Source organism: Onychostruthus taczanowskii, unplaced genomic scaffold (assembly GCF_017590055.1).
Source record: "Onychostruthus taczanowskii isolate IOZ18803 unplaced genomic scaffold, ASM1759005v1 scaffold18, whole genome shotgun sequence".
Taxonomy (NCBI): Eukaryota; Metazoa; Chordata; class Aves; order Passeriformes; family Passeridae; genus Onychostruthus; species Onychostruthus taczanowskii.
The window spans coordinates 6,971,968-6,991,334 of record NW_024499017.1 but is presented as its reverse complement, the minus strand read 5'-3'; the positions used below and the strand labels follow the sequence as shown (position 1 = coordinate 6,991,334).

At 55.4% G+C, this 19,367-nt stretch overlaps 1 protein-coding gene across 1 annotated transcript; it reads left to right on the top strand.

Annotated features, from left to right (window-relative positions):
* Positions 1 to 1,849: 1,849 nt before the first annotated feature.
* On the top strand, positions 1,850 to 18,816 carry HSD11B2 (hydroxysteroid 11-beta dehydrogenase 2). The gene is made up of 5 exons (XM_041400861.1): positions 1,850 to 1,919; positions 16,076 to 16,288; positions 16,560 to 16,745; positions 17,326 to 17,463; positions 17,945 to 18,816. Exons 1-5 carry the CDS (start codon positions 1,850 to 1,852, stop codon positions 18,304 to 18,306), a joined length of 969 nt encoding a protein of 322 aa, XP_041256795.1. The 3' UTR covers positions 18,307 to 18,816.
* The last annotated feature ends 551 nt before the right edge of the window (positions 18,817 to 19,367 follow it).

Sequence of the window (19,367 nt, the reverse complement as noted above, 5' to 3'; positions counted from 1 at the left end):
CAAGCCAGGACCTGACCTCCCAGCATGGCTCACCCTGCTGCAGCCCAGAATAACAGCAGGTAGGTGAGCGGCAGAGTGCTGCCTGCTCTGGGTGCTGAGAAACGGTTTGGGATCCCCCTGGAGTCATTGTCCCCTAGTCACAAGGAGCAGCTGGAAGAGATTCACACCTCACCTGCCTGCTCTGGGCACCGAGGAACTGAGCATGGCTGGCCAAGGCACCACTGCTCCTATAGTGCTCTCCCTGTGCAGGGAGACCCAACTGGGAGGTGGCCCTGATGGTGGCCATGGCCCGTGTTCCCCCTGTCCCTGTGGGTGCTGGTGGCACTGGTTCTGCCTTGGGCAGCCTCCCTACTGCCAAGCCACCCTGGATGCAATGCCACTTCCTGGCAGGAAGCTTTGCTTGGACAGGCACTGAGCCAAGCTGTGCCAGGCCAAACTAGGCCAAGCTGAGCTGAGCTGAACCAAGCTGAGCTGAACTGTGCTTACCTAGGTGACATGACATGTCAAGCTGTGCCAAACCAAGCTGAGCTGAGCTGTGCTGTAGGTACCACATACCAAGCCATACTGAACCGAGTTGAACCATGCTGGGCTGAGATGAGCTGAGCTGTGTCAAGCTGAGCTGAGCCAAGCTGAGCCGAGTCAAGCTGAACTGTGCCTACCTAGGCAGCATGATGTCCTAAGCCGTGCTGAGCTGAGTCATGCTGAGCCATGCCAAGGTCTGCTGAGTTAAGCCGTGCCTATTTAGGTAGCATGATGTCTCAAGATATGCTGAGCCGAGCCAAGCCAAGGTGTGTCAAGCTGAGCTGTGCCTGCTTGTCCTGAGTTGTGCCAAGATGAGCTGAGCCATCCTGTACATGGCATGACATCCCAAGCTGTGCTAAGCCGGGCCAAACTGAGCTGAGTCCACCTGAGCTGTGCTGAACTGAGACAGCTGAGCTGAGATGAATTGCACCTATCTAGGTGGCAAAATGTTCTGAGCTGAGTCGAACCAAGCTATGCCGAGCTGAACCATGCCTACTGAGGTGCCACAATGTACAGAGCAGGGCTCAGCTGAGCTGAGCTGGGCCAAGCCAAGCTGTGCCAAGCTGAGTTGTGCCTTAAATGGGTGGCATCATGTCTCAAGCAAGACTGAGCCATGCCAAGCTGAGCTGAACTGTGCCTACTGAGGTGGCACAATGTCTTGAGCTCAGCCAGGCCAAGCCAAGCCAAGCTGAACTGTGACTATCTGGCACATCATCGTGTCCTGGTCCGTGCTGAGCTGAGCTGTGCATATTGAGGTGTCCGGAGCTGTTCTGAGCTGAGCTGGACCAAGCTGAATTGTGCCTATTTAGGTGGCAAAATGTCCTGAGCAGGGCTGAGCTGAGCTAAGCTGTGTAGACCCAAGATGAGCCATGTCTACTGCGCTTGCAAAATGCCCCAAGCTGTGCTGAACTGAATCTACTTGGGTGGCATCATACCCCTAGTTGAGCTGAGCCGAGCCATGCCAGACTAAGCAACACTGAACGCACCTACCTAGGCAGCACAATATCCTGAGCAGGACTGAGCCAAGCCAAACCGTGCCGAGCCGAGGAGAGCCGTGCCTACCCAGGCAGCACGATGTCCCGAGCCGTGCCGCGCAGCACCGCGCCAAGCCACGCCGAGCCGAGCCGAGCCGTGCCGAGCCGTGGGTACCAAGGTGCTCCGCCTTCCGCCTTCCCCCCTCCCCGGCCGCTGGTGTCGGTGTCGGAGCCGGTCCCGGTGCCCGCGGTCCCGGTGCCCCGGCAGCTGCCGGTGCCCGGCGCTCCCGTCCCGCCCGTCTCCCATTGGCGGCGGCCGGTCCCGCCCCGCCCCGCTCCCCCGCCGGGCGGGTATGCTGCTGCTGTGGCGGGCGGCGCCCCGCGGGCTGCTGCCGGTGGCGGGCAGAGCCGTCCTTGTCACAGGTGAGTGCGGGGACACGGCCTCGACGCCCCGACGGCACCGCCTGGGCTCGGCGGGGAGCGGAGTGGGGTGTCCCGCAGGCACCAGGACGCTGCTGTCTGTGGGGTCCCGCTGGGGACCAACCACCGCTGCCAGCGCATCCCTCGTCCTCTTCCACGTCCAAGCAGAACCGGCCAGGCAGTATCTGCCCCGCGAAGCAGGGAGTTGCAATGGCCCCTCGAGTGCTGACCACTAGTTGCAGCATGATGCCGAGAGCTGCTTCCTCTGGAAGCCCTGAGATTAGATGGGACAGAGCTGGCTTTGGACCCTGTCGGCTGGCCCAAGGGCTTCCCTCTCCTCTTCTCCCCTTCCCTTCCTCCCCTCTGGAGTTGTACTTGTTCTTGGAAAGGTTTTCATAGTATCTCTAGAGGCTTTAACAGGGCTGGCTACCTAGTGCTGAGCATCACTGCTTCATCCAGAGCTCCATCCAGGGAGCTGCTGGTGACAAGGTCCTCCACTGTGTGGGTGTCCTTGGGAAATGCTGCCCAGCTGCTGCCTGCCTCCTCTTTGGGCTGCCTGGTCCAAAGCTCCTCTGTGGTCCTGAGCTCCTTAGAGGATGTGCTATGCTCCCAAGTTTTGCACAGCTCTGGCTTGCTGGCTGAAGCTCTTTAGGCTATCTTGGTATATACGTGGTTTCTCACTCCTTCCTCCTGGCAGTGGAACTGCAGGATGAGAGCCAGGCTCAGCAGTGCATTGCTGTGAGGCAATGGTAGTGGAGAGATGAGGAGGAAGTGCTGGAGCTGGGGTGGTTTTTGCTCCAGGTGTGCCTGGAAGGTGCCGCTGGCTCCGCATGGATGCAGAGGGTAGGGAAACTTCTGGGCATGACCTTGGCAGTGCTCCCAAGGACGGGAGTCTGCATCCTGGTGGGGATGTCTGGGCTGGGCTTGGAGGTGCTGAAGCTGGAGAAGGCAGTTTGCTTGTTTCCTTGAAAATTAAGGCAAGACCTGCATCCCCCTTCCAGCTTGTAGGGTTCTGTGGCAGCAGTAGGAAGTGCAGGGAATCCTCTCTCGAGGAGGAAGATCAGAGGAGCAAGGCAGTGGATGAATGAATGATTCAACTGAGTGAAGGTCAAAGCTGCAGCAGGGTAGGGCTGCCTGTGGAGGATGTCTGACAGCCATGCGCTCACAGGTGCCCTGTGGCACAGCAGCTCTGGCAGCCCTGGCTCCCTGGCATTGCCTGTATAATTAGTGAGTCAGTGACTGGAACAAGGTGTTCTTGCCCCAGTGCATTGAGGTGGCACCTCTGCAGCTCTGATGTGTTTGCTCTTGGCTGTAAATACTTTGTGGTTTTACAGGTTCGAGGCGCAACCCGCGGTGCGGGATTGGCGTTTCCGTGCTGCTGCTCTGGCAAGTGCCTGCCAAGGGGCAGATGTGAGGGCTGTTTTGATGGGGATGGCATCCCTCACTTGAGTATTTGTATAGTAATTAGCCTGATTCTTTTATGGATTAATTCCAGGCAACTAGATATTGAGTAGCTGCTTGTGTCTCCTGTGGGAGCAGACGGGAAGGATCAGCTCGGGGAGAAAGGCAGCCTGACCTTCCTCCTCTTGCCAATGGGAAGCAAAGCCTGGCAGAGACAGCAGCTTGAGCATAGATGGCTGGCAATGCTGGCCTCATTGAAGGTGTGTGAGGTCAGGGACAGACCTACTGCCATGCTGTGTGTTGTGCTGGACCTTGCAGATCAACTGACAAATGGTACAAAGTTCCCTCCCGATGGAGCAGCGCAGGTTTCAGCCTGAAAATCTTTGGGCATCATTTCCTTGTATACACATCTTGGCTGCTGTCTTAATCCTGCAGCAGGTTCAGTGATGCTTATCTGGGGCAAGTTAAGGTGGCTGCAGTGCTGTTCTATCTCCCAGGTGATGAGTTTCAGCTCTTCCAGCTGCCCACTCTCCCGGGGAACAACCCTAAGTTGAGCTCTGCATGTGATGCTCCAGCCCCATGTGCTGTTCAGACATCACTGGCTAAATAAAACTTAGTTATGGCAGGGATTGAAGGAAAACTAACTGTGCAGCCCAGTGGGAAAATAGCAGAGCAGATGTAGAGCTGCTGCAGAGCAAAGCTGCTGACCCTGTGGTAGCAGCAGGGGCTGGAAAGTTGTGGCGTTTCCCATCTGCTGCAGGTTTGCATTTTGACTGTTGCACGTGGGACTGGGGTTTGGCTGGAGCAGGGATGGGCAGCCACCTGCTGCTAGAGGGGTACAAGGGATGCTGTGCTTTCCCAGCAGGCATCCCCTCATGGGCTAGCAAAGTAAGTGGTCACTAGTCCCTGCAGTGCTGTGTTTGTCTGGGGCTGTGACCTTGGGTCTTTTGTTCTGCATCCCAATGGTCCAGCTTCTCCAGGAGCATGGCTCTGGTGCATGCAGCCTGGAGGGGGGCAGAGGGTGAGGAAAGTGTTAATCCTGTCTTCCTAGGGGATGTAACAGCTGTTTTCAGGGAGGAGGAGAATGCCCTCCTTTGCAGCCAGGGGCTGGGAGAGGTCAGCCCCAGGAGGATGGTGGGGATGAGGAGGGGAGCAGAGGTCAGCTGCTGGGCCTGGGCTGGGAGGGAGATAGCAGCTATCCCCATGCCTCCCTTGGTTTGCTGTCCTGAGCCTGCCCTTGCCTTAAAGATGAGCTCACACCTGGCACAAGCTTTAGCCAAACTTGGAAAACCACAAGGACCCAAACATACCTGCAGTGTGGGCAGGGTTGGTAGGGGCAGCTGCCTGACCAGAGCCTGATCCAGCATGGGGAAGCTGCAAGGCATCCAGTGCCTGGCATCCCTCACCAGTGTGTGACAGGGCACTCCAGGGTGCTGGTGCTGCTGACTGGCACCTGTGGGCCAGTGGTGGCAGTGGCTCACTGAGAGCAGCTCACTCCAAACACCAGACAGCTGGTTTGTGTGTGCATCCCCCTTCCCAAATGTGAAATGGCACTGCTGGCTGTTCTTAGGGCCACTGGACTCCTCAGAGCTGTGTCAACAAAGAGGGGTATTATATGCCATACTTCTTCCCATGGGGAATTGATACAAAAAGCAGTCCAGCCTCTGGAGCATGGGCAGGGCTGGTGGTCTGCAAGAGCAGTCTTGGAGGGAGGTGATGAGCTGCCATTTCTTGGCCTCTCCAGATTCAGCCTGGCAGTGCTCTGTGCAAGGTTGGGCTTTGGCTGGGTCAGTTTAGACATGAACCTACAACATTCTTTGGTTCCTGTGGTCTTAGCAGATGCCTGTGGAATTCAGTGAGTCTATTGAAACCATCCAACTCAAGTGGGTGCCTGGAGGTGGTGGAGGGATGGCCAAGAGCATCCCAGGGCTCCACTGAGCAGCTGGAGAAGCCTCTTGCTGTTGCCATGTGTGACTGTGTGGGGTGGTTCTTTGGACAGCAGCCAACTGCCCAGTTTACTGCAGATCCTTGAAAAGCACCAAATGCAAAGCAGCCCATAGAGTCTGCCTGCCTGCAGGGCTTTACCAGAGCAGAGGAAGGACAGGAGTTGTGTTACAAGATACTGGTTCATACGCTTCAGCTTGGATGGAAAGTTGAAAATAGTGAATTGTTATTCTGTCTGTAATGGTGGTACCTGAATTAACTCTCCAAACATCAGGATGGCTGCCTGGGAGAAGCAGTCTGGGTCTCTTGTATCCTTGCTCTTCCTTGGTGCAGCCTGTGAAGGAAGCTAGGAGCACCTGCAGATTGGTCTGTCTTCCAACAAATAATCTCTGTGAGCAAAATTGTTTGCTGGTCAGGCTGCCCAGACCCAAACCTGCCCTGTCCTCCTCTCTTCTCCTTCCTGGCTGCAGGGAAAGTGTGGTTTTCCTGGTGAAGCGTTCTTGTCACAATTGCATGCCCCATTAACAATCTGAAATGGGTCAGAGCTCCAGATCATGTTCAAGGTTAACAGAGGCTTTGCAACTTGCAGCGCTTCAGTGTTTCCCATGGACTCCACAGATGTTGAAGCATCTGCTGGCTGCAGCAGGACTGAGTGATTCAATCCAGATGTTGGGACTCTTGCTTTCTGCCATGAAGGTAAATCACTTTCTGTGGTAAAAAAAGCAATGTTGCTCCTGTCTGGACTTTGATGTTGTCTTAGATCTATTTTCCAGCTAAACAAGGTGACTGAGAAATGTCAGGGTCAAGGATTCAGGGCTGGCTCTGGGATGGGCACCTCTGCACCATGGCGTGGCCGGAGCACCTGCACAGCACGCTCACAGCCTGTGTTTGGTGCTGAGCCTGCCAGCAGCCTTGCTGTGAGAAATGCTTTGTGCATAGGTGCTGCAGCTCTCCATAGGTGACTTTCACTCTGCTTCTGGAGGCAGTGATCCAGCTCAGAGGGTACCTGGGATCTTTCCCCAGCCTAAGTGCAGGGGGGTGGAACTAGGTGATCTTTCAGGTCCCTGCCAAACCAAACCATTCTGTGATTCTATAAGTGAAAGCTGAAAATCAGCTTATTCCCTGAAATTGCTCTGATTTTTTCAGAATCTATTAAAAATTAACAGCAGAGGCAGCTGCTGCCTCCAAGCTGAGGGGTGGGACAGAACCAAAATCAAACACCCGAACTCCAGCCCTGGTGCACAAGCAATTCCTGGTATACTTGAAGTTAAAAAAATGCAACATTTAACTCTAGTTACAGGGTTTGCTGCTGGCTTTTGGGAACAGAGGAGGAAAGCTGTTTTTTCTGCCTCTATCTGCAAGGCTGAAGCTCTCCCCCCGCTCTGTCAGCAGCCCTCCATGGATTTAGGATTCTTCTTTCCCACGTGAGGTTTCTTCAGAAATAGATACCTACCCCTGCTCACCGCAGGCATGTGGATAGATACGCTTGGCTTTTTCTCACTTATCTATAAAATAAGCACTTTTGAAGCCTACTAATGACACAGACCTGTTGAGGTGGGAGTTTTTAGCACCGTTAACCAAAAAAATGATGAGCACAGCTAATTAGGAGGAAAAACACATTGAGGTTTCATACTGTGGGAGACTGGAGTTGGTAGAGAAACCCAAGCTGGCTTGATTAACCTCGGGGTTATGCGGGGACATGAGAGCAACAAAGCAAAGACTTCCCTGCCGAAATGAGATTGTCAGATGGGAACGGATGCTTTCGGAAGGAGAGAAGTGTAGGCAGTTGCTGCCCTCTAGTCCAATGAGCAGCACATTTTTAATGAGGTCTGGGATTGGGTTACCCACTGTTGAGTCTAGCTCCCCTCAAGCCAGGATCTGGTTACAGAAGACCTCGTTGCTGCTTTTACTGCTGGGAGCACAGCACAGGGTTGCTGGACTTGCCCAGCCAGGGTTTTGTTTGAGGGGGCTCTTCAAGGTGTTTCCACCAAATCTTTGCCTTCTCCCCACAGTCTTCTTTCAGTGTTGATCTAAAACTCCAGCTGGAGGGGCTTTTTTTTTTTTTTTTTCCGAGGGGGAAAGGCTGCAGGGCTTCTGGTACCTCTTCACCTCCTGATGTCCCTCCTGTCATCTCAGATCTGAGGTACTGCTGTGGAGCCTCCAAGGCCAGGTTGGATGTGGCTTGGAGCAATCTGGGCTAGTGGAAGTTGTCCCTGCCCACAGCAGGGGTGTTGGAACTGGATGACCCTATAAGGTCCCTTCCAACCAAACTGTTCTACATTAAGGTGAAAAATGCTCAAATTTTCTATGATAAGGTGGAAAAACTGCCCTCATGCTGTCAGTATGTTGCTACAGGTATACTTTAGGACCTTTTATTTTTATTTTTAACCTCCCCAGCATGTGCCTGTTACCTCCTTCCCTGCTCCCATCAGTGGCTGCGGTATATCCACCATCTCCCATTCTTCTGTCTCGGCTTGTATGTGCAACGTATCACTTCTGCTTCCTTCTCCCCTGGAGAGCTGCCAGCCCCTGAGCTTTATCAGCTTCCCTCTCGGGAGCTGGCTTCCCTGTCACACATGGCGCTGTCCTGGGATTTGCTGGCTCTAAGGCTGTAATCTTGAAAAGCAGTTTTTGGCTTTACAGGCTTTGCGGCAGCACTTCCTCTTGTTGGGTGGTTGACCCTGTGGAGCCAGATGGCGAGTGACTCCCAGGCAGGCTGGGAACAGAGAGAAGGGATGGGCTGGAAAGCTCAGGTACCTGCCGTGATCCTTCTGTGGCAGCTCTGAAGGTCTGGCCTCTCAGAATCATAGAAGCTCTGAATGGTGTGGGTTGGAAAAGGCTTTAAAGACCATCTTGTTCCAACTCCCCTGCCATGGGCAGGGACACCTTCTACTAGACCAGGTTGCTCCAAACCGCATCCCACCTGGCCTTGAACACTTCCAGGGATGGGGCAGCTGCAGCTTCTCTGGGTTACGAGGGCCTCATCCTGTTATGAGTTACCCACTGTGACCAACTTTTGTTCCTCTCTCGGGTCCTGGTTACCAGGTGGGGATAATCTCCAGTGTGGGATGTGCAGCCATCCCACGATGAATTCTGTCCCACTCTTTCAGCTGTTGTGCTGGGCTCTGCCTAAGCTGAAGGGAACGTGTGGGTGCTGCCCTGACATTGCCTGAGTCAGCCCAACTATGTCCAAGCACATCAGCCTGGAGGGCTACCTTCATGTATTTTGGGGAAAATGCACCAAACTAGCCTTATGATACTCAAACTCTTACTCTGAAGAGCTGGTGAGTGCTGCAGGTGAAGAGTAAGGAGGGGCCAACTTGAACTGTGTATGGAAAGGGCAGGTGGGTTGAGGTCGTCATGAGGCACAGCTCTGAGCCCGGGGGCTTAAACAGCTCAGTGTATTTCAAAAGCTGTCTTGGCAGAAGCTCAGTTGGTGTTTGCTCAAGTGTTTTGCTCTGTTTCTAAAAAAAAAAAAAGTCCCCCGCTTCACATGAATCTGGAAGCTGCAAAAGAAAATAGTTGGTGCAGCTGTAGAGACTATCATGATGTGGGAATGGTTAGGGCTTCCACCACTTCTGCTTGCTTGGGATTGTGGCATGAGTGGGAGTTCACTCTTGTGTCAAGGAGAGTGATGAGATGGCACCTTATAAGCAAAGAAACTTTGAGCAACTGATGAGCAAACTGATAAGCAAATGAGCAACTGATGAGCAAACTGATAAGCAAACTGATGAGAAACTTATAAGCAAACTGATGAGCAAACTACCAGTTTAGGGGTAGTTTGCTCATCAGCAAACTACCCCTAAACTGGTAGTGCTCCATTGAAACTGCCATAGCCTTATTGGGGTGCTGCAACTCTGAGATGCTTAACATGATGATCCCCTGGGCTTGCTCTGACCTGTTGCTTTGGTCAGCACTGTCCCAGCATGGCTTTGTCTCTGCTGGCATCATTTATGACTTGCCCACAGTGCTGTCTGGGTGGCACTTCAAAGCTCTCCCATGGCTGACCTGTCCTACCACATGGTTAGAGGTTCTCCTGGTCATGCCATGGCTGTGGTGCTTTGCTGTCCTAGCTAAAAACACCTTTCCTGAGATGTCCCTGGGTGATGATGGCTCGTGGTGGTCCATGTAGAAGAGCTGTTCTTCCCTTCAGCTGCCTGTGGATGGATTAGCCCTGCCTGTAGCAGACCTTAGGCATGGCCTGATGCCTCTCTTTTCTTGTATAGCACACAGGAGGGATGGATATGGGGCTCGGCTGCTGGTTCTCCAGCCTGCTGGGAGTCCCTGGAGAGCCCTTTTGCAGACTAGAGCTGGCCCACCAGCAGGTGCCCCAGCCATGGCTTTATTGCCACCACCTTATTCCCCAGGAGCATCTTCAGACATTCCAGACACAGCTGGTGGAGCTTTCTGGCTTCTCAGCCTGGTTCCTACCCAGGCTCTCCCTCTCCAGGAGCCCAGGTGGATGTGTTACCAGTGCCAGCTTGCCATTGGCACTGATCTTGAGTGGCACTTGATCTTGAGTGGTCTGGTCGAGTTGTCTCTGGGCCATGGGTGTCCTTCCCAGCAAAAGCTCTTCCTGATGGATGGCTTTCGAGGCTTGTCAGCTCCATGTTCCCAGTTCACCATGTTCCCTTTGAAGGTGATTATTAACCTGGCTATCACCACAGCTCTTGACAACTTCCTCTTGGAGGGACATCCATCCATCCCGGTTTAGCTCTCATGTACAGCCTGTGCCAGGTGATGTCTGTGCTGCTGACTTCTCTCGTGTATCCCTGCCTGCTGCAAGATCAAATTATTGACTGTGAGAGTCTCACTGCTCCTTTTGGGGAGAGGATCTCCCCTCGGTGGAGACAGCAGCTGCCGGAAGATGCCATCCAGCCCCGGTGTGCGGTGAGCGGCTGCTTCTAGGAAATTCCTGTGCTCTTTCTGCGAAGTGTCACAGCAAGGCTGGAGGTGGCACTTCCTCCCCCCACCCCCGTCAGCTTGTGAGCCCAGGGTCACTGCTCACCGCAGCAGCATCACTGCCATGCCAGGGCTGGGCTAATTCCTGGGTCCCAGCTTCTTTGAGCATCCCACCAGGCACTGGCTTGGCATTGCAGGGGGTGGCTGGGCTCATTCCTGCCCTGCTGTCCCAGGGCACGAACAAGCTCCTGTGTTCATTAGCCCCACTGGTGGCAAGCAGCATCTGCTGCTCACAGCTTTGGTGGGGGATAAGGCGTCTGGATGGCTTTTAGTGACAGTGATGGGGAGGGCTGTGGACTCTGACACCTTTTTTATTACCCAGCTGGTTTTGTGCAATCAGTCCCCAATAGGATGCACCAGTAAAGCTCCTGAGAAATGGCCTTTAATCCAGAAGCTGTGGGTGCATTCACACTGGCCTGGGGGCTCCTCGTCATTTCTGTCTGGTTGTGTTGGTTGTCTAGGCAGAAAATCAGATTTCCCCCCTTCTCTTTGTTAAGTGGGAGATAACTTCCCGGGTGGAGGTGATGACTGTGAGGCCCCAGGAACACTTGGCTAATCCATTGTAATTCAAACCATCTGGCTATTGTCCCCAGCACACGGAGGGGTAGTAGGTCGCCCATGTACCCCCTGCCATGGGCCTTCTGTCATGAGTCTCCTTGTGGGGCTGAGGGTTTGTCTGACCCCTGCTCTGCCCCATAGGACCTGTTGGAGGGATGTGTCTATCCTGGGCTATGAGAGCCATCAGCAATCTCCCTCCAGCTGCCTGTGCCGACTGTGTCATGCAGGGAGATGGTCCTAGGGGAGTAGGGGCAGTGTGTGCCCCCCTTGGCTCAGGTCCTGCTCAGGAAGGAGGCTGAGGCTTTGCAGGGATGCACACCCAGGCTGCTTGGGTGGGGGGCTCCTGCATTATCCACTCACTAGGGATTTGAGGATGGGATTTGGGTCATCCCTAAAGGTATCTTCTGGCTTTAATTTAATTTAATTAGGCTTGTGGCTTACTGAACCCCAGTGCTGAGGACCAACAGTAGCATCACCAGGCCTGCTGCCACCCTGTCTGCCTGTGCTTGGGCATGAGGGCTGCTCCCACAGAGAATGCGGACGTGGCATTCCGTGCAAGCCAGTGGCTGGGGTGGTGTTTCCTGTGGGCAGTGATGACATTGGATGGATTGGGGGCTGTGGGTGCCCCTTCCCAGCCCCACTCCCACAGAAGTACTTGGGTGTGGGCAGATGGTGACTGATGCCAGGGCTGCTGGATGGCTGTGGTGTGGGCAGCTGCTGTGGGGACAGGTGCTCCTGCCTTTCCCTCCCTCTCCTATGCCCTGCCAAGAATTTGTTCCCTTTTGCCCAGGGCTGACATCACCCTTTTATCACTCCTTGCTCCAAATGTGTGCAGCATCCGGAAGGTGTTGGCCACTGGGCCTTGTCCTGCCCACACAAGATTTTGCTGGGCATTTTATCATGCCCGGACCTGCACTGTGCAAGGACCCCATCAAGTTCCTCTGGGGGACTGCCATCCCCTCTGATGGCACCATCCCCAGCTGGTGCCACCTTGTCCTGTGCTTCTGCATCCATGAGGTGCCCGCACTCCCAGGATGGAGCTGAGATGAACAGCTGAGTTAGAATCAGTGTCTGCTCTGGCACCCAGCTGAGCCTCCCTCAGTGCTGCCCAGATAAATCCCATACCATGCCCGGAGAAGCTGGATCCACGATGGCAGGGAATCCTGTCAGAGCCAGAAGGCCACATTTAGCTTGGCATCCCAGGCAGGGTTTGAGCTTGAGCCTATGGAAACAAGTGGCTCAGCATGTTAATCCATTTGGCCTTGGTGCCCCAGCTCCTCCCCACTGATGGTGTCCTTGAGCCTGGTGACAGCTCCATCTTGGTGAGGCCTCTTGGACAGGGTGGTGGGACACACAGCCCTAAAGCTCTTTGGGGAGGTGGGATTGATGTCCTGGGATTTGGTGAGCAGCAGGGGGCACCCAGCAAGGGCCTGCAGAGCTGATGGGGGTGGAGGGGGTGATGCCCTTCTGAGTGCCCAGCTCAGCTGTCAAGCTCTCAGTTGGTGGAAGATGGAGCATCCTCAAGGGTGCCTCCAGCTACCTCGCTGCCAGGTGCACAGCCCCTAGGGATGCTGACTGACCATGCTGCTAGGGTGACCATGGGGGAGCTGGTCCATCACAAGGGTGCTCAGCCCTGGGGCAACCCCTCTTCAGCTTCCACACCAGGGTCCTCAGCTGGGGTGGCTGTGGAGGTACCAGATCCAGGCAGCTGCCACTGTACCCACCAGGTTCTGGGCAGTTTTGCAGGCACATGGGAATTTTTCAGGGAAGCTATGCTTCTCACTGCTTAGGTTTCTGTTGGTCCTCACCTGTTGTGCATGGTTCAGGGATGAGGATGCAGAGGTCACAAGGATGCCCAACTTCTGGTTCAGAGATGAGGCTTAGTTTATGGCTCAGGGATGGGGATGAGGATGTACACAGCTCATGGCTTGGGAATGAAGAAGGTTGGCTTCAGGGCTTAAGATGCCCAGCTTGCGTTCCACAGCTCCAGAATGAGACTGCACAGCTCATAGATAGGGACTCTCAGCTCACAGCTTGGGAAGGGAAGTCACTCCTAGGTTGTGTTGGGGTGAGCACCGCAGACCTGTGCTGCCAGCCCTCCATCATGTACTGTGCCAGCAGTGGGGGCAGGGGCAGGCACGTGGTTGTGGTTCAGCAGCTCCCGGGTTGCAGCTGTGTTATTGACCCTCTCTGCTCCAATGAGAAAATGGTAGCACTAATTTTGAGCATGTCTGTGTGTGGTGGCCTTGGTGCTGGTGCAGGAGAGCAGGGTGAATACCTGAGACAGCAAAATGTCAGAGCGTGCCATGCCTGACTCACCTGAAAGAAATGTGTCCACACCAAACCGGGACTGCAGCTTCAGCTGGCTCCTGGCAGCGAGGAAGCACGAGCGGTGCAGGCTGGCTGGGAGCTGCCCAGCTGGCACAGCTCAGCCCCGGCGGTGGCTCTGCTGTCACCGGTGAGGAGCAGCTCTGGACAATGGATGCAGGATGCTGCGGTGTCAGTCCTCTTTGCCTTCCCTGAGTGGGTGGGAGGACACCCCTTATGATGATGCTGGAGGCCAAACCTTTTTGCTCAAGATAAGTAAAATTGGGGCTTGTCATGCCGAAATTCTAGTGGAAGCTTGCATCTCTCACTCTTTGGGGAGCCGCTGAAGTGGCTGGAGTTTCCGCAAAGTCCTCAGGAATTGCTACTGACCCGCTGCTCTGGAAAACGTCCGTCCGGCCCCTGGTGCAGGAGTTTGTCCCGGCTTGCTGAGCCTGTGGAGGGCTGCTGGATTTTGCAACCTGGACTCAGGTTTTTCTCTGTTCCTGCTGCAGCAAAAGCCTCTGTCTGCTGGCCCAGGGTCTGTGGGGATGCGATGCAGGGGCTTCAAGGTACCTGCTCTCCTCTGCTGCGCTCCCAATGCTGGGCTCCTGTGCTTGATCTGACCACGTCCCTCCCTCCAGCACGACTGTGAAACCAGCTGGCAAGCTGGGAGCTGGGGCGGGGGGAACTGGCGCCGGCATCTCCTCGTGATGCAGTATCCTGGGAGGGCAGCGAGCCCAGCGCCAGCCTTGCTGGAGCTGCACAGACTGGACGGCTCCAGCGCTCCCGGCGGGGCCGGGCCAGCGGCAATGGCTCCTGTGCCAGCTCCAGCGTGGCCAGCAGCTCATGTGCTGGTGGCCATAGGGAGTGAACATAGCCCTGGGAAAACTGCCATACTTTGGGGCCACGTGTTATGGGCCCAGGGGGTTCATTGTCCCTCCCTGCACTCTTGGCCATGCCTGAGCACAGCGGATGGGAAGCTGAGCAGCAGCGGAGACCTTAAATAACACCAGAGCATCCTCACCCTCCTGGCCTTGGGCCTCCCGCCAGCCTCCCAGGAGTTTTTTTTTTTTGGTATGTGTGTGAATAAATTAGAACTTCCGAAACAAACCCTCTGACTGCCCTGCTCCTCTAAGGCAAAACAAACCCTGCCTGGCTTGGACAGCATGTGGCTGTGTTTGATCCCTCCTTGCCAGACTTGCCCATAAGAAGCCAGCAAACCTGGCTCTCAGTTTTTTGGGATGTTTCCTGGGGTTTTGAGAGTTACATGGTGATAGGAAGCTTCATGTTTGGACAGGAAGCCTTTCTTGCTGGCTGCATGGGATCAGTGCAGGTAACCCTCCTGTCAGCTGCGTCATGGTGAGGCTGTGGCCACGAACACTTTTATTTTTAAACCTTATCTTTATTGCAGTTTTCTCCTGCACTTCTTGGAAAGGTGAAATGCACCTTATCTGTTTGTCTGCTGGCAGCATGCACTGTTCCTAGGGAGGGGAGAGGTGGATGTGCTGTGCCGGCAGCACCTTCAGCATGCCCTCCAGATGAGGGTTTTGGGGGTGATGTGGGGGCAATGCCAGGGACAATGCTGGGGTGATGCTGAGCCAACCTGGCACACATCCATGATGAGTGTTGAGTGTTGTGTGGGAAAAGGAGGTCCTTGCAGCGCCTTCCTGCCAACTGAGCACCTCTGGGCTGTGTTATCACTCTGGCCTCTGGCCAGAGGTTTAATTACAGGTTTCTGACGCAGCAATAGAGTAAAACTGAGCTGGGGACTGGGACAGAGATGCTGAACTGCTGCTTAGCTGGCACCCCAAGAGCTGTAAGTGCCTGATCCCAGCCTGTGGGGTATGGAAGAGTGAGGCAGCCAGTCCCTGTGTCCACTCAGCCCGCCCCCGCACTCAAAGGCTGGTAGAGGGGTGCTGAATCTCATGAGATAAGAGTCCCCAGGGCCACTGTTGTGTCTACCCTGGGGTGGCTCCAGATACCACACAGGGTTCCCGTTTTCAGGATGTCCTCAGGAGCACCCAAAGGTGCGGGGCAAGAGGGTACAGGGCCATGGGGCTGGCCCTGCAGTGCTCCCCTGTTAATGGTTAATGTGACTGGGCAGCAGTTGTGGCACAGGCTCCCTGAGCTATCAGTGCTGCCATCGGCCCCGGGAACAGCCTGTACCTTGCCGCTGCTGTTTGTTTGCATCCCGGCCGCTCCACCCTGGCCACTGGCCTTGTCACTGCTCTGCAACAGCCAGCTCCTGCCCGGGCTGTCCTCCAGCCACCCCGATGGTGGCTTTGCAGGTGACAGTGTCACCTGTGGTGCCCTGTTTGAACAGAGATCGAGGAAATGAGGCTGGGACCGGGCATGGAGCACCAGCACTCTCCGGAGTGGTCCATCCCGTGTGGATGCTCCCTTGAAGGATGCAGGGTAGAAGGAGCACACCAGAATCCGGTTTTTTCCCCTCACCCTTTTTAATCCTCTCATGGCTCAGCCAGATGAAGAGGTCCTCTGCCTCTTGACCACTTTCTGGGTGAAAAGCATTTGACAAAAGTCTCCCACTGAGCCTTATTGCCAGCTATGAATGGTGCTTGATGGAGCTTTCAGAGGCTATTTTGAGGGTTGATGGCCCCGCATCTCTGCAGGGCTCTGGGCTGTTCGGTGAGTTGCTGGTGCCTGCAGGTTTACCTGCACCTTAAATTAGGGAGGTGCTGGGGCGATGGGGTTGCAGATAAAGGGAGTGTTTTCTTCCTCCTGCATGAGAGAAAACAGCAGCTCCGGGACCTGCTAATGCCCCAGGGCAAGGTCACATCCTGGTGAGTCAGGAGCTACAGCAGGTGCACCGAGGTGGTCTTCAGGCAAGGGAAACTGATGCTGGGGTGGATGTTTGGTTCCTGGGGTTGGTTCCTGGTGCCAGAGAGGCAGAGCTAGGGGATCTTTGGGGACTGGAGACAGACAGTGGCTGTCACTGGCCACTGCAAGGCTCTTCCCGTCTCTTTCAGGATGTGATTCGGGCTTTGGGCAGGCAACAGCGAGGCACTTGGACATCATGGGCTTTCGGGTGTTTGCCAGCGTGCTGGACCTGCAGAGTCCTGGTGCCCAGGAGCTGCGCCAGAGCTGCTCGACGAGGCTGACGCTGCTGCAGATGGACCTGACCAAGAGAGAGGACATCCAGCGTGTCCTGCAGCATATCCAGGCCCACACCAACAGCACAGGTAGGAGCTGCCTTTGGCAACCTCACAGGACCGCACAGAACTCCCTGGGACCTCAGCCTGCAGCCATATGGCAGTGGCAAACCTCCATGTGTCTCCACGGGGGCTGCGTCCCTGCAGGCACCTGTGCCAACAGCCTTTGCCAAGCTCTCTTCTTGTCCTGGGGGACCCCACCATTCCCTTGCAGAACCCCCATCAGCATGGGGAGCAGCTGGGAATCCCAGGGTGGGGCTTCCCCATTCAGGTCACCTCTTTAAACACCCCATCCCCACAGGACTCTGGGGCCTGGTGAACAATGCCGGGTTCAACGACACCATCGCCGACGCTGAGCTCTCGCCGCTGGGCAAGTTCCGCACCTGCATGGAGGTGAACTTCTTTGGCTCCCTGGAGCTCACCAAGGGGCTGCTGCCCCTGCTCCGCTCTGCCGGCGGCCGCATTGTCACCGTGAGCAGCCCTGCAGGTGAGCAGCCTCCCTCCAGCGTGGCACCCCTGGCACCCTCAGCCCAGGCATGGCTTGAGTATCCTCATGGTGTGGTGCAGTTCCCAACCCCCAGGTGCTCCAACTTTCTCAGCCAGCTGGCACCAGGAACTCTAGGATGAGCTGGCAGCACTTCTGAACCCCACAGCAGCCACCAAGACATAGGGGAGACATGGGGGATGGGGACAGTCAGCCTGGTCACAACCCAAACCCAGTTGCCATGTGCGTCCATTGGGGATGACAGCCCTGGCCAGGGTGGGAAAACCAACTTCCTCTCCCCTGCCCTTTTTTTTGCCCATTAAAACACTCTAATCCTCCACTGGGGATGACAATGCCAAGTTTTAGCTGGACAGGGAGCAAAATCAATTTCCTCTTCCCTCACCACATTTTTTCCCCTATTAAAACATTAATTTGAAGCTAATTTCAGTTGTTTTCTCAGCAAAACAAACCCTAAGTCATTTCCTTAAGCACTGGCCAGGAACACAGTCCTGCACAAGCCCTGCCCTTTCCCCCCTCTGTCCCTGCTGAAGCACTGGCTCACTCATTCTTTCACTTGTGCCAGGTGACATGCCCTTCCCCTGCCTGGCAGCCTACGGGGCCTCGAAGGCAGCCCTCAGCCTGGTCATGGACACCTTCCGCAGCGAGCTCCAGCCCTGGGGCATCAAAGTCAGCCTCATCCTGCCTGGCTACTACAAAACAGGTGAGAGGGTCAGTGCCTGCTCCCTGCCTGTGCCTGTGGGCAAAGGACAGGTATCCTAGGGAGGAAGAAGATGGAGCAAGGGGATGAGTAGTAGTTGGTGGTGCAAACATGCAGCTTCTAAGCAGCTCCAGCCATCCAGGGACAGTGTCTATCCTGCGGCCGTTAGGCTCTGCTGGACTGGAAACAGCATCAGGATCAAGTTCTGCCAGCAGACCCCATAGCACTAGGACTGATCAAAGCAGCTCAGTTGTGTTTATGATAGTGGCATCCCCACTGCAGGCAGGGTCCAAGACCCCTGGTCCAGTCTCAGGCTAGCAAGAGCCACTATGGTGCTACTACTGTACTTCCCTCATGGCAATCTTTGCCAGGGTCTCAGCTGGACTTTCCTGTGAGGCTGGACGGTGACTGGGGCTGCTGGCACCCATGGCAGGGGGCTGGAGTGGGGGGCCCCACACAGCTCACGGGGACTGTTTCCTTGCAGGGACGACATGTGACCCTGCCTTCTGGAACCTGCAGAAGCAGCAGCTGTTGGCCAGTCTGCCCCAGGAGCTGCTGCAGGCCTATGGCGAGGACTACGTGGAAGAGATCAACCAGCAGTTCATCCAGTTCATGAAGGTGGCGGTGGAGGACCTCAGCGCGGTGGTGAACAGCATCACAGAGGGGCTTCTGGCTGCCAACCCAGCCGTGCGCTACTACCCAGGGCAGGGCCTTGGGATCATGTATTTCATACACCGCTACCTGCCCTATTTTGTCCGAGACTTGTTCTTGAAAGGATTCTTCATCAACCCCAAGCTACCCCGAGCCCTGCGGCGAGAGCACCACAATGATGTGAAGAAGGCCTGACCTCGGCCTGCACAGGCCCTTCTCCCGGGCTTTGCAGGCACACCGGCCCCTGAGCACGTGCAAAGCCAAAGGCACCGCCCTCCTGCACCGTGGAGGAACAATCAGCACTAGACGTTAAAAACCAAATTTCTTTCCAAAATCAGGTAGATCTATTTTCTATTGTGCAAGAATCAACATTTTCTAGAGACCTTGGTTTTGTATTTTTTCTAACCGTGTACCCTCCAAGAGGCCCATCCCTGCCTGACTCCGCAGCTCTGCACCACAGGCTGGGATGTACCTCCTCAGCTACTCACCACCTTCCTTACTGCTCTCAGAGCTGTTTGTCTTCATCCCCTCTTGCCTGGGTCAGGGCTGGGACCCTGTGGCCGCTGCCTCCCTGCCACTCATTACACACTCCACATGCTCCTGACGAGTGCAGGGGCCGAGACCAGGCTGCCAGTGCTGCGGAACTCTTCATGAGATGAACTATGTGATTGTCACTTTTTAAATAAATCCATTCTTGATATTCCAGCAGGCTCTGGCTGTCTCCTTCCACAGTGCAGTGCTGCAATGTGGCTCAGGGATGCCCAGCCTGTGGGCAGAGCTAAGCTGGGTCATGGCTGGCACTGTGGCAGGAGCCTCGCATGCAGCAGCAGGTGCCACAGGTACTCCCAGAAAAGGGCTCAGCCTGCCAGGAGGGATTTGTGCCCACTCCCTGCTTCTCCCCAGCCTTATGTCAAAAGCTTTCTTTTGCTTTGCTCTGACTCTGTGGCCCTGCTGGGGCAAGGATGGCAGCGGTGACAGTGCCCCATGTGGACAGCCCCAGGCACCAGGGACAAACCATGCAGCTCCCTAACCTTAGGGATCATTCCCATAAGGCTGCAGCCCTTAGCTCAGCAGCCAGCTGCACCCACAGACCAGGCACTGTCATGGCTTGCGCTGGAGAGAGTACCCTAGGCCACATGGGGTGGTACCACAACCATGCCTGTGGTAGAAACAAGTGTCCCAACTCACACAGGAACCACACCAGGCTCCACTACCACAACTACCAGATTCCCTGTGACTGATGGAGGCTCCACCTG